This window comes from Vespa mandarinia, chromosome 13 (genome assembly GCF_050613455.1).
Source record: "Vespa mandarinia isolate Hongniang chromosome 13, ASM5061345v1, whole genome shotgun sequence".
Lineage (NCBI taxonomy): Eukaryota > Metazoa > Arthropoda > Insecta > Hymenoptera > Vespidae > Vespa > Vespa mandarinia.
This window is the reverse complement of record NC_140822.1, coordinates 2,030,001-2,042,500: the sequence shown is the minus strand read 5'-3', so window position 1 is coordinate 2,042,500 and position 12,500 is coordinate 2,030,001. Positions and strand designations below refer to the sequence as shown.

Here is a 12,500-nt window from a genome sequence, read left to right as displayed (position 1 = left end):
TTTCTTTTTTCTTTTTTTTTTTTGTTTTTTTTTTTTTTATTTATTTTTTCTTAATTCTTTTTTCCTCTTCATTTTCCTCTTCATTTCGCTTGTTTCTTTTTCTTTTCTTTTTCGTGCAACGAGAATTAAAACAAACGATCGAAAATTATTAATAAATAATTATCGTTTATCTCTTTACGTAATGTCGTATATATATTTTTTTCTATATAGGGAAATTAATGAAAATAATAATAATTTAGATTTGGATACTCGTTTATATAGGAAGAATAAAAAAAAAAAAAAAAAAGAGAAAAAAAGAAAAAAAAAAAAAGAAATCGTTATGAATACATGTTGAAGTATCGAATGTTGCAATCAATGTCAAAGCAATTTCAACGTTTAATACAATTTGTCTTCTTTTTTTTTTTTCTTCTTTTTTTTTCCTTTTTGTTCTTTTTTTTTTTTTTTCTTTCTTTCTTTTTTACTCCAATCCACTCTCCAACACCACTCGATTGGTATTCCCATTCGTTTAAGCTCTGAAAAATAGTACAAGTGTCGCTGGAGTCTACGCTCTCTTTTCCCTTCCCATCAAATCAATTCGACCTTTATCTCTTGGTCGAATTTAATCACGTTTCTTTGGAAAATGAATAAAAAATATCTATCTATCTATCTATATACATAGGTAGATAGATTGATTTTCCTGATCGGTATTCCGCGAAAAAATATATTTTGGAAAATTACATTTTATTGAATTTAATAAGACAATGATTGGGGTGGTTTCTCTCTCTCTCTCTCTCTCTCTCTCTCTCTCTCTCTTTCTCTTTCGTTCTCTTTGTCTGTCTATCTTTCTCTTTCCTTGGCAAAATTCAAAAATCATTTGCTCTTCAATGTCAAATGATTTTCTTTTGTCTCGTTTCAATAGAAAAAAAATAAGGGGAAAAAAGGAATCTGACCTTTTCGTAAATTTTTCTTCTTCTTCTTGCTCGAAGCTACATACAGTGTATATATATATATATATACATATATATAATATATATATAATGTGACGTTACCTCGGTCTGTCATGTTTCAAGAACTTTTGTCTGCTTCAAGGCATCGATCAACGAAAAGAGGAGCTTATGAAAATGCAAAGTGCTGTCATGGAAATGAGGCTACATAGAGATTTAACGATTAGAAAATAGAATAAAATAGAAAAAGGGAAAGATAAAAATAAGGAGAGAGAGAGAGAGAGAAATAAATTGAAACTTTAATAATCAACACGAAGTCTTAACTTTGACATTAAACTGTTTTTTTAATCAATTCATTGTTTATACTTTGTTTACATTGATTATCGTTTTCTAAGAATCAAAGTTGAAGATAAACGTAAGAAAAGAAATTGAAAGATGATTCTAAGAAAAAAAAAAAAATAAATAAATAAAGAATGAAAAAATCTGTAATATCTATGGTTTTTTAAACCAAATGAGATAGGAAGATATCTATTTTATCGATAGCTCGATAAAACAGATCTATACCGACGGTTGTAATCAAAATTCTTTTTTCTTTTAACTTTTTCTGCTTTATCGACTATTTTATAATTATAGATTCCTATATTATCGACTTTACTTAATCAATAATTAAGTTGACAGAAATTACATTTTCTTTTCTAGATTAGACAATTCATTATTGAAATATCGATCGGAAAAGTATCATTCTTCATCATTAATATATTATTAGTTAAAACAATATTGTTGCGAGATAAAACGTAGAGAGAAAAAATAAAAAAAAAAAATATATATATATATGTATATAAATAATTCTTCATTTATCATTCTCTCCCGACTTTTATTTCTCAGAGTAGTAGTCGTAGTTCATGAAGGTTTTATCAACATATCCAATATTATTGCCGTCTCCTTCAATCTTCCAAAGTTTCTTAGATTTTATTTTTCCATTATTTCTCTTCTTAGCCATCTCAGAGGCTAACTTACTCTCAACTTTTTCATTTTATATGTTTTAGAACTTTTTATTATTTCTCTCTCTCTCTCTTTTTTTTATGTATTTTTTTTCTTTTTTTTTTGTCGAAATACGCACTTTTCTATATATACGTTTTAAATTTGGCGCTTTAAAAAATATATTTTAAAAAAATATATTTTCCATATTTGAATTTGTATTATCGAAATATTTTAATTATATTTGATATTTGATATTTTCCGCTTAAATTTCATCTTCTTTTCTTTCTTTTTTTTCTCATTTTCCTATCATTTCTCTTTCTTTTATTTGCAACACCTCTCGGCACCATGGATGGCCTTAAGTAATATCGATTGAGTTTTCAAAGAAACGTGAGAGACATAAGAAAACATGAAAAGAGCGGCGATGGTACGTAAACCTTGAGCATACCGAATGATTTTTCCCATCAGAGAGGAACATTCGTCGTTCCCCTTAAGGCATAGTAACAATATTCCCCTATCAAGAATGTTTATCAAGGATTATTTACGATCGATCGATTTGTTTAAAATTATAAATTTTTTTTCCATGTAGGTAACGTTATTATTTAAGATGAAGCTTGATTAGAAAGACAAATATTAAAGGAAATAGAATGAAAGGGAAAAAGGAAAAGAGAAATGAAAGGTATCATATATGTCATGACCTTAATGACATTAAAAATGTTTATCACGCCTTCTTTTTTGCATATATATATATGTATATGTATATGTTTATGTATATACATACACACACACACACACACATGTATATATATATGAGTATCCCATGTTAAAGGATCTTTTATTATCATTCTGTTATCTCTCAACACGTTTGAATACTTTACCCGAACATTTATTATCTATGAGGGTTGAAAGAAAGGGAAGGGAAGGGAAAAAGGAAAAATAAAAAGGTAGAAACAACTCGATCCAATACGTGACATTAATGTTTAAAATTCAGTTCGCGATCGAAATTACAGTCATGAAGTTTCCAATCAAGTTTCTACGAAGAGTTTTAACGTAAATGTTCAAAGCAGATAAGAAAGAAGAATGATGGCCAATCCTTGGAGAAAAAAAAGATTTGCTTTAACGTCCTTACTTGAATTTGTTCGATGGATTACATTTTTTATAAGGAAAATAACATTTCTCCTTTTTTTCCTTTTTCTCTTTTCTTTTTTTTGTCTTTTCTTTTTTTTCCTCTTTTTTTCTTTCTCTTTCCTTCCTTCCTTTGTTTCTATTTTTTTTCTTCTCTCTCTCTCTCTCTCTCTCTCTCTCTCTCTGTCATAGAACAGAAAAAAAAAAAAAGGAAAAGAAATGATTTTATCCACGAACACAATAGCGTGTATAAGCGGATTAGGATGTTGATGAAATTTAAAAGGCAGTTTAAACGTATAGATAAAGAAAGTCGTGGCCGTTTCAATGTCACCCCGTGTGAATAGTAATTTTCTCTGTATTCATGTGTCTGTGCAATGCAACTATCATCATATAAGGGACACGATTCACTATGAAGGAATTTCTAGCACAATATTCTGAATGGTCTCTATTACGTAGACCGAAATGTGCTTCGTCAGTATATCCAATATTTCATCGTTTATATACCATCCATCCGTTAACCATTTGCTATTTCGTTGAAATGAAACCGAATAGTTATCGCTCCATCAAATACTTCTAATTCCCGTGTTATCATGGATATTATACAGCTTCGATAAATATATATATATATATATATACCTATATATACCTATATATACCTATATATACCTATATATATATAGATTGGTAACAAAATGTTTCGATTATTGATTAAATTATCGGGCCCAACTTGTTAACGATTCTAAGAGAAAGAAGAAAAAAGGAAAAGAAAAGAAAAAAAAAAAACGATTAATCCGAAATAGTCTCGAAAAAGGGTTTAATCGATTTACAATGAATAAAATTGTAAAAACAAATTTTGTAACAGCCTGTATTATCTATGAAAAGATGAGAGATCACATCGAAGTTAATCTTCCCTTTCAACTTTTTCAATAAATTTCTTTTTCAACGAAGTGTCCGTAAGTACGATTATGTACCAGATCGGAGAAAGAAGAGATAGTAGAGAGGTGATATAAAGTCATTCAGAAAAAAAAAAAAAGAAAAAAAAAAGAGAGAAAAAAGAAGAAAGAAAGGAAGAAAGAAAAAAGAAAAAGAAAAACCACTCAAGTAGGGACGAAAACGAAAGCGATACAATACTTAACGTTTTTGTTAAGAAACCAGATAAAAAGTTTTTACGTTCGCTCGTGAAACTTTTTTCTTTTCTTTCTTTTTTTTTTTTTTTTTTTTTTTTTTTTTTGGTATTCAAACCTTTATCACATTTTTATGAAGCATCTAAGATTGAAGGAGACAAGTCTGTAAATATTTATTTGTAATTACTAACCATCACCGACTATTATAATTATTATCTAAAAAATAGAGAGAGAGAAAGAGAGAGAGAGAGAGAGAGAGGAGAGAGAGAGAGAGAGATAATTAAATAAAATTAAATAAGTGGATATGAAAACAAGAGGAAAATAATAAGCAAACGTTAGAAAGTAAACAGACATTGCAGAGAAAGAAAGAGAGAGAGAGAGAGAGAGAGAGAGAGAGAGAAAGGGAGAAAGAGAGAAGCTGATTGGATAAAATAAATAGATGAACAATAAACAAAGAGATAAAGTTCGGATGCTGCTCGATCTGAAATGATAAAAAGCGACCGATAAGACCATCAATGATAAAGGTTAAATGTCATCAAGATATCGAGGTTGGACAAAGGAGTAGCAAAAAACTTTGTGCGCCCTTGTCCTTTTCGTTTTCTTCACCCTTATTTAAAACCCTCTTTTGATAATCCTCTCTCTCTCTCTCTCTCTCTCCCTCTTTCTCACTTTATTTTGATCTTTCCCTCTCTCTTGTTTTTCCTCCCCTCCTCCCTTTCCTCCTCTCTTTCTATCCCTCACTCTCTCTCTCTCTCTCTCTCTCTCTCTCTCTCTCTCTCTCTCTCTCTCTCTCTCTCTCTCTCTCTCTCTCTCCTTTTATTATCATATGTCTCTCTTTTTATTGCCATGTGTCTGTCCTTCGTTCATTCTCTTTCTCACTCTTACTCATTATTGTGATCTCCCACTCCCTCTCTCTCTCTCTCTCTCCCCCTTGTCCCTTATTATTGTAATTTCTCTGTCTTTTTACTATTCATTTTCTTCCTCCTTCTTTCTAATTATTGCGATCTCTCTACCATTTGGCTATTCATTAGCTCTCTCTCTCTCTCTCCCCCTCTTTTTATATATATATCTGTCTATTTGTCTGTCTGTCTGTCTAATTATTACGATACCTTTTTACTTACTTTCTATTTTCTTTCTCCTTCTAATTTGATCATCTTCTTGATACCATTCTCTTTATTATGATTCGAACTATCTTTCTCTTCTCCCTCCACTAAAATGAAATTCTCTCCCTCTCGTTATACCTACTATTGTCTTCTCCGTTGAACCCTCACTCACTCACTCACTCTCTTACTCGCTCTCTCACTCTCACCCTCTTTTAACTCCCTTTCGCACAGCCTCTCCTCGAACGGCGCGTAGGTCCTCAGTTGCAAGTGCGCCGCGACGCGAATAAGATCGTTGATAATTCGTCAAACGTTTCCCCGCCAAATTCTTTCCAACTCGTCTTCTCTTTTGTCTTTCATTTTTTGTTTTTTTTTTTTTCTTTTACACTTCTTCTTCTTCTTCTTCTTCTTCTTCTTCTTCTTCTTCTTCTTCTTCTTCTATATATGGTACCCGAGAAACTGACTGAAAAACGAACGCCAATTGTAAGAAATTATATTTATTTGTTGAATTAATTAGAATTAAGTCGATTGAATATATCATCGTTTATTTATCTCAAATTACAAATGTGTAATTTAATAATATCGATAATGAATAATTAATATCGTAAATAATTAATATCGATAATTATCGTGAAATTTTTCGTCATTCCATTAATAAATTCATTTTTATTTATAAAAGCGAACGGAGATGCAAATGTAGTTTGGTAAGGAGAAATGAAAAAAAAAAAAAAAAAGAAAAGAAATACTATGAAATTAAATAGAACGGATCAGTGATTAAATTTGAAAGAAAAATAAGAAAAGAAAAATAATTATCACATTATTTTTTAAATATCAATCGTTAAATCAATCAACAATTTTTTTTTTTTTTTTTTTTTTTTTTTTTTTTTTTTTTTTTTTTTTATGCAATACACCATTTAACGTCTATCGCATAACTTCTCGTTTCTCTGTCGATAGATTTATGTTTGTTTTATAAGAAAAAAAAAAAAAAAAAAAAAAAAAAAATGAGAAAAGAAAAATGACGATGCCCGATCGATCATGATTCGTACCACTGAAAAAATTGTCTGCCCTCATTATAGGGTTTTTCTTTCTACTTACCCTTCGGTCTAGCACACCATTGACTCTCCCTACTGAAATACTTAAACACCAATAACGATGGGAGCGTGAAATTTTTCATTTTCTTTAACGCTTTCGAATCTACCAAATCGGACAAGAGATCTTCAAGGAGGGTTTAAGCAAATCGTACGAACGTTTAATGCTATAATAAAGAGGAATGACTATAATCCATATATCACAGATAACAAATCTCAATTGAAGATAAAAATCCGTGAGAAAATCGATATTATACGTTATTGACCGTGCGTTGTCATTGAAATACGAGAGGAGTGAATTAAAACGTTATGTAAAAAAAAAAAAAAAAAAACGAAAAAAGAAAAAAAAAGAAAAAGAATTGAGTAATCATTTTTTTCCCCTTCTTTCTTTTTTTAACTTTTTTCTTTTCTTTTCTTTTCTTTTCTTTTCTTTTTTGTTTCATCCTTTCTTTGTCGTAATGAAAAAAAAAAAAAAAAAAAAAAAAAAATCAATCAATTTTCCTCTAATACATTTATCCTTTATCTTGAAATGAAAATAAAAAAAGAAAAAAGGATAAAAAAAAAAAGAATCGAGGAATCTTTTTTTTTTCTTTTTTTTTCCTTTTTTTCCTCTTTTTCTTTTTTTTCCCTTCTTTCTTTTTTTAACTTTTTTCCTTTCTTTTCTCTTTTATGTTTCATCCTTTTCAAATTTCTTTGTCGTAACGAAAAAAAAAAAAAAGAAAAAAAAATAAAGAAAAAAAAACAATCAATTTTCCTTCAATATATTTATCCTTTCTCGTCAAATGAAAATTAAAAAAAAAAAACAAAAAAAAACAAAAAAAAAAGGAAAAAGGAAGAAAAAACAAAAAACTATATTACGTGAGTCCTCGTTCGAGATAAATCTATTAAGCGCATCGTAACGAGCTTACACACTTGTTAATGATGATATTGCGAGACGAGTGTAATTGGACGTTCGACCAATAACAAGAATAACAACGCTCGCAATATTCGCTTGAGCGTGAATGACGCCGCCTATCTCGTTGGGCACGTGTCATATTTTAATACAAAGATGAATATATATATATATATTATGAATATATATATATATGATGAATATATATATATATATATATATATATATATATTGAAGGAAGAAAGAGATTCTAAAGAAAAAAAAAAAAAAAGAAAAAAGAACAAAAAAAGAAGAAGGGAGAACAAAGAAAACAGATAATAACGGGTATGAAAAAATTTGTATTGTACTTTATGTAATATTCGTATGAGGAAAAGGAGAGGGGGAAAAAAAACGAAAAGAAAAAAAGAAAAAGAAAAAAAAAATAAAAGAAAGAGAGAAATAAAAAGAATGATTTCCATTTTCTTTTTTTCTTTTTTTTTTTTTTTTTTTTTTTTTGTATCATATAAAATCAACAGGCGGTATTGATTTATTTATTTAATTATTTATTTATTCTTTTTTTTTTTTTTTCATTTTTACGATTAAATAAAATATTAAATTACTTTTAATCGATAAAGAAATTCATGAAAATCAATTAAAGATACAGAAACAGGAAGAGACAGAGAGAAAGAGAGAGAGAGAGAGAGAGATAGGGATTAATTCATACGTAATCACGATGAAATTCTAAAATTATTCGCATAATCTCTAATAATAATCAGACAATAACTATGAAGTGTAATCCCTTTGTATGATAAATTCCATTAGATTTTATAATTCATTCCATGAGAAATAGCGCATTAAGGACAATAATGTAAAGATATTTAACACGGATATATGGTATTTTATTATGGCATATAATTTTGGACGAAACATTGGCTTCTCGAATAATTCACATTGTAATTCGTTCGATTGAATTGTTTCATAACTTACAGTTGAATTAATTGAAGGAAATTATAAGGCGAATTTAAACTGATTAATTATTTAAAAAAGGAAAAGAAAAAAAGAATCAATATTCGTCAATTATATATATTATTCGTTTGAATTTAATAACATTGAGTTATTAATTTTATAATAATTTTTACATATAAACGCGATATTATAATTTATTATTATTATTAATAAAACACATTGACGTACAATTGATTTCTTTCTTATATGATAAAAACACGATTTCGATTTTTTTTTTTTTTTTTTTTTTTTTTTTTTTTTTTTTTTTTTTTTTCTAAGTCGTACAAATTCTTTATTAAAGTTTAAATTGAAAATGGTGAATACACCCAATCGTAATGTTTTTCTTTCTTTTTTTCATTTTCTTCGTAATGATCTGAAACTAAATTAAATAACTTATCGATTTTCACAAGATTTTTACTTATTTTCAAAGATCTATCGGGAGGCTTGTCTTTGACATCTTCGTTGACTATTACGTTCCGTTTCTTTCCATAAAACGACATTCAGTTTCTTCTTAAGCGATTCGATTCCGTAATCTTTCCAATTCTTTGATTGTTCTCTTTTATCAATGTCTACGTCAATACGTCTTGTCGATCTAACGATCGACATAAAATTGACGGAGAAATTCATACCGATTGTACGAAAATGAATCGAATTTGTCAAAACGTACCAAATCGACTGATTGAAAAATTAAAAAAAGAAAAAAAAATGTATATATAATATATATATATATATATATATATATATATATATATATATATATATATATATATTATACAGAGAATACGAGGCAACATCTTTGTTAGTATCATCGATAAAAATAAAGATTTACGAGAAATCCGTAAAAAAAAGTATAGAATACGATCGTCGATACCGTATTTCCGGAATTGATTTCTCCTGGTCGTTTCGATGAATTGTCAAAATCGAAATAACAACGTTCTAGATATTTCTTTCGGTTCGTTAAATCCATGATAGAATTTATTTCGTTTATGATTTATTTCGTATAATGATCATATTTTCTTTTCTTTTTTTCTTTTTCTTTGTTTTTTTTTTTCCCGCAAAAAATTCAATCCTATGTGTTCGTATATAATAATATATATATATATATATATATATATATATAAATTGAATGAAAGAATTGAATTTTTATTTATGAAACTTTTTATTAACAAAGAGAAAGCAATTCTTATCATTTTCTTTTTATTTATATATACATACATTACACACATTATTTACACATACACGTATGTATGTGATTTTTAATCAATTGTGAAGTACCATAAATTGTGAACAAAGTATTTGAAAGTTCTTAAATGAGATACGAAAGAAAATAAGTCATAAGATACCGTCGAAGAAAATAGGACGACACCCTTTACTATTTTTATGCATGCAACCTTGTTATCTCTCTTCTCTTTTTCCTACGGGAAATACAATATAATTTCACTCCTGTGTAAATCTCGAGATGACTACGTCTTAAAAGAAAAGAAATAAAGATAAACAAATAACAATAACAAATGCGAGAAGGAAAAAGTAGTAGTAGTAGTCGTACGAACGCACTATGTGTATATATGTATGTAAAAGAAAGAAAAAAAAAAAAGGAAAATAAATAAATAAATAAATAAATGAACAAATAAATAAATAAATGAACAAGATATGAAGATAAGGGAATAGGGAAATGTTAAAAAAAATTCGTAAGATTTTCAATTCGAAACATTTTCAATTTCAAAATGATTTTATTCGAATAAATAAATTCGTTTATATGTATTATAATTGAATGAATTGTTTTTTTTCTTTTTTCTTTTTCTTTGTCTTTTTCTTTTTGGAGTTTAATACGACTAAAGTATTTTCATTTCTCTTTATAGAAATAATAGAAGAAGAGCGAAAGAGAAGGAAAAGGGAATAAAAAAAAAAAAAGAAAGAAAAGACAATAAAAGGATTTAAGTGTTTTGAGAAAGGACAAGAAATGGTTTCAATGGTTTCATCAGCTGTCCTTGGAGCAGCTGCAGGCACAGGATTGGCTTTGGTAGTCGCAATGACTATAGTCATCTATAGATATTACGCCTTTAAACGTAAAGGAAAGTATTGGAGTAATCTCGATCGATGGCCAGACCCACCACAAACCAACAACAAAAACAACGAAAAAACGTCTGATACACATCAACATCCTTGTCATGACAAATCTGCCACGACTTCCTCTTACGTTTTGGATTGTTGGAAAAAACCACAACAAAGTTATTATGCCGTACAGAAAACTGTGAGTATTTCTTTTCTCTCTTAATTTTTATAATTCTTCTTTTTTTTTTTGCACTTTTCTGCTTTGTGTTTCATACTTTATTTTTTCTTTTTTGCTTTCTTTCTTCTTATTTTTTATTTCAAATTTGCTCTCTATATCGATAGATTTATCGTACAAAATTGCATGGAAATTCGTGAATATATCCTTAAAAACTATCAATTCATTGTCAAATTAATATAATTGATTTCGATTCGTTCTCGATAATTCGTAACCGCGAACCCGTGTGGCTTGCATTATAATTCAATTTCATTTCCAATGTTACATTCGAAAATTCAATCGTTACAGGATACTCATTCATTAAACGTAATAAACAATTGCGAGAGCTATATTTTGATATATTCTCAATAAAAAAAATATTTTATAAATATATCCATATAGAAATTATATAGAAATTATATATATATATATATATATATATATATATATATATATATCGTTTAGTACGATTGAATTTTTAAGAAATGTCGATAATATCTATGAGCATGGTAAGGTAGAATTCTTTTTGTATTATAGAATTCTGTATTATCGTCTGTGTAGAACTTAGTCTGTTGTCGATAACAATATTTCTTATCGATAAAACAGAATTGTCGGTACGGAAGTTTCGGTATTCTGTTTTATCTATCTCAGATAATATCGTAACGGTTGACAATTCCTTTATCTATATTTTCTCGTTCTATCGATTGATTTAATTATTTTATTAAACTAATTAATATCATAAACATTGTATAATTTATTTATAATTATACGTATTTTAGATTACATAATTTGCCGTAAGGAAATTGTTTCATTTAAATTCGAGCTCGTTAAAGATATACATAAGCGACATAAATATATAAATGTATGTATATCTATATATATATATATATATATATACAATATCACTATTAAATCATGTGCATAGAAATGACAAATTTTCAAATAGATACAGAAAGTAAATAGATTGATGATAATCAAACTTCATAGGCGCCTTCGTATGTCATTCTAAATCCTTGAAACCTTAATAAAAATGCGAAAGGTCAACGTAAGTCAGATAAAAAAGAATTTATATTAGCTAAACAAAAGCGTAACTCAAAAAAAAAAAGAAAAAAAAGAAAGAAACCAAATTGGAACACGTCGACATTTTTCCCATGACCAATCAGACGAACTTTGGAATTATATTCAATCTTGAGAATTAAAAGTATTTTTCAATTTCACGTGGAAAGTAAAAAAAAAAAAATATATATATATATATATGTTTTTCAATACCATAAGATTTAAATAACGATAGTAATAAAAAATTGTTCTTAAATTGAAAAACACAGAAGATCGATATCTCGATCTGTCTAACAGATATACCTCAGATTTTTATCAGAATTGACGAACGTAAAATTCGTTATCACACTTATCGTAGCGGTACACGCAATTGTATGCATGTGTATACATATACGTGTGTGCGTGTGCGTGTGCGTGTGTGTGGGTGTGTGTGTAAACGCACGGGAAACCGTTCTCGACGTCCTAACAGAGAGAATATATAGAATCTGGAATTTGGATCGATACAGCAACACTCTACGACTGACCGAACTATATCGTGCTTTCAATCGCAACGTATTGAGAGAAAAAAAAAAGAGAAAGAGAGAGAGAGAGAGAGAGGTGGTAGGGATGATGGGAGGGGTGAGAGAGATGGGTGGGGGAAGGAAGTAAAACAAAAATAACCATTTTTAACAGATGAGTTAAAAAGAGATGATGATGGATCGATTTAACGTCTTTGTTTATTCCATTAAAAAATTATTATGGATGATCTCAGAAAAAAAAAAAAAAAATAAGAAAAAAAAATTAATACCAAAGTTAATGGAAGTGTACTGTAAATTTTAAACGATCATAAACTCGCATTAATATTTTCAACTAAACAATCCTATTAATTATTCATAAATGTAATGAAGTAAACGTGAGTTAGAGGGAAAAATAATCTAATGAAATGTAATGTTTATCATTAAAACAAAAATATAAACTATCTGTA

The 12,500-nt window shown here is 28.1% G+C and overlaps 1 protein-coding gene across 6 annotated transcripts in view; it reads left to right on the top strand.

The window, feature by feature from the left end:
- The window catches only part of Sytbeta (Synaptotagmin beta), a 108,898-nt gene that overhangs the window by 64,128 nt on the left and 32,270 nt on the right, over positions 1 to 12,500 (top strand). For 5 of the 6 annotated variants that reach the window (XM_085660821.1, XM_085660818.1, XM_085660820.1 and 2 more), the window contains one exon: positions 10,074 to 10,465. In XM_085660821.1, the coding sequence (XP_085516947.1) occupies positions 10,175 to 10,465 (291 nt within the window). In that variant the 5' untranslated portion in view covers positions 10,074 to 10,174. Of the gene's footprint in view, positions 1 to 5,688; positions 5,734 to 10,073; positions 10,466 to 12,500 lie in introns of those variants that run through there. The other variant, XM_035872357.2, reaches the window with a different exon arrangement.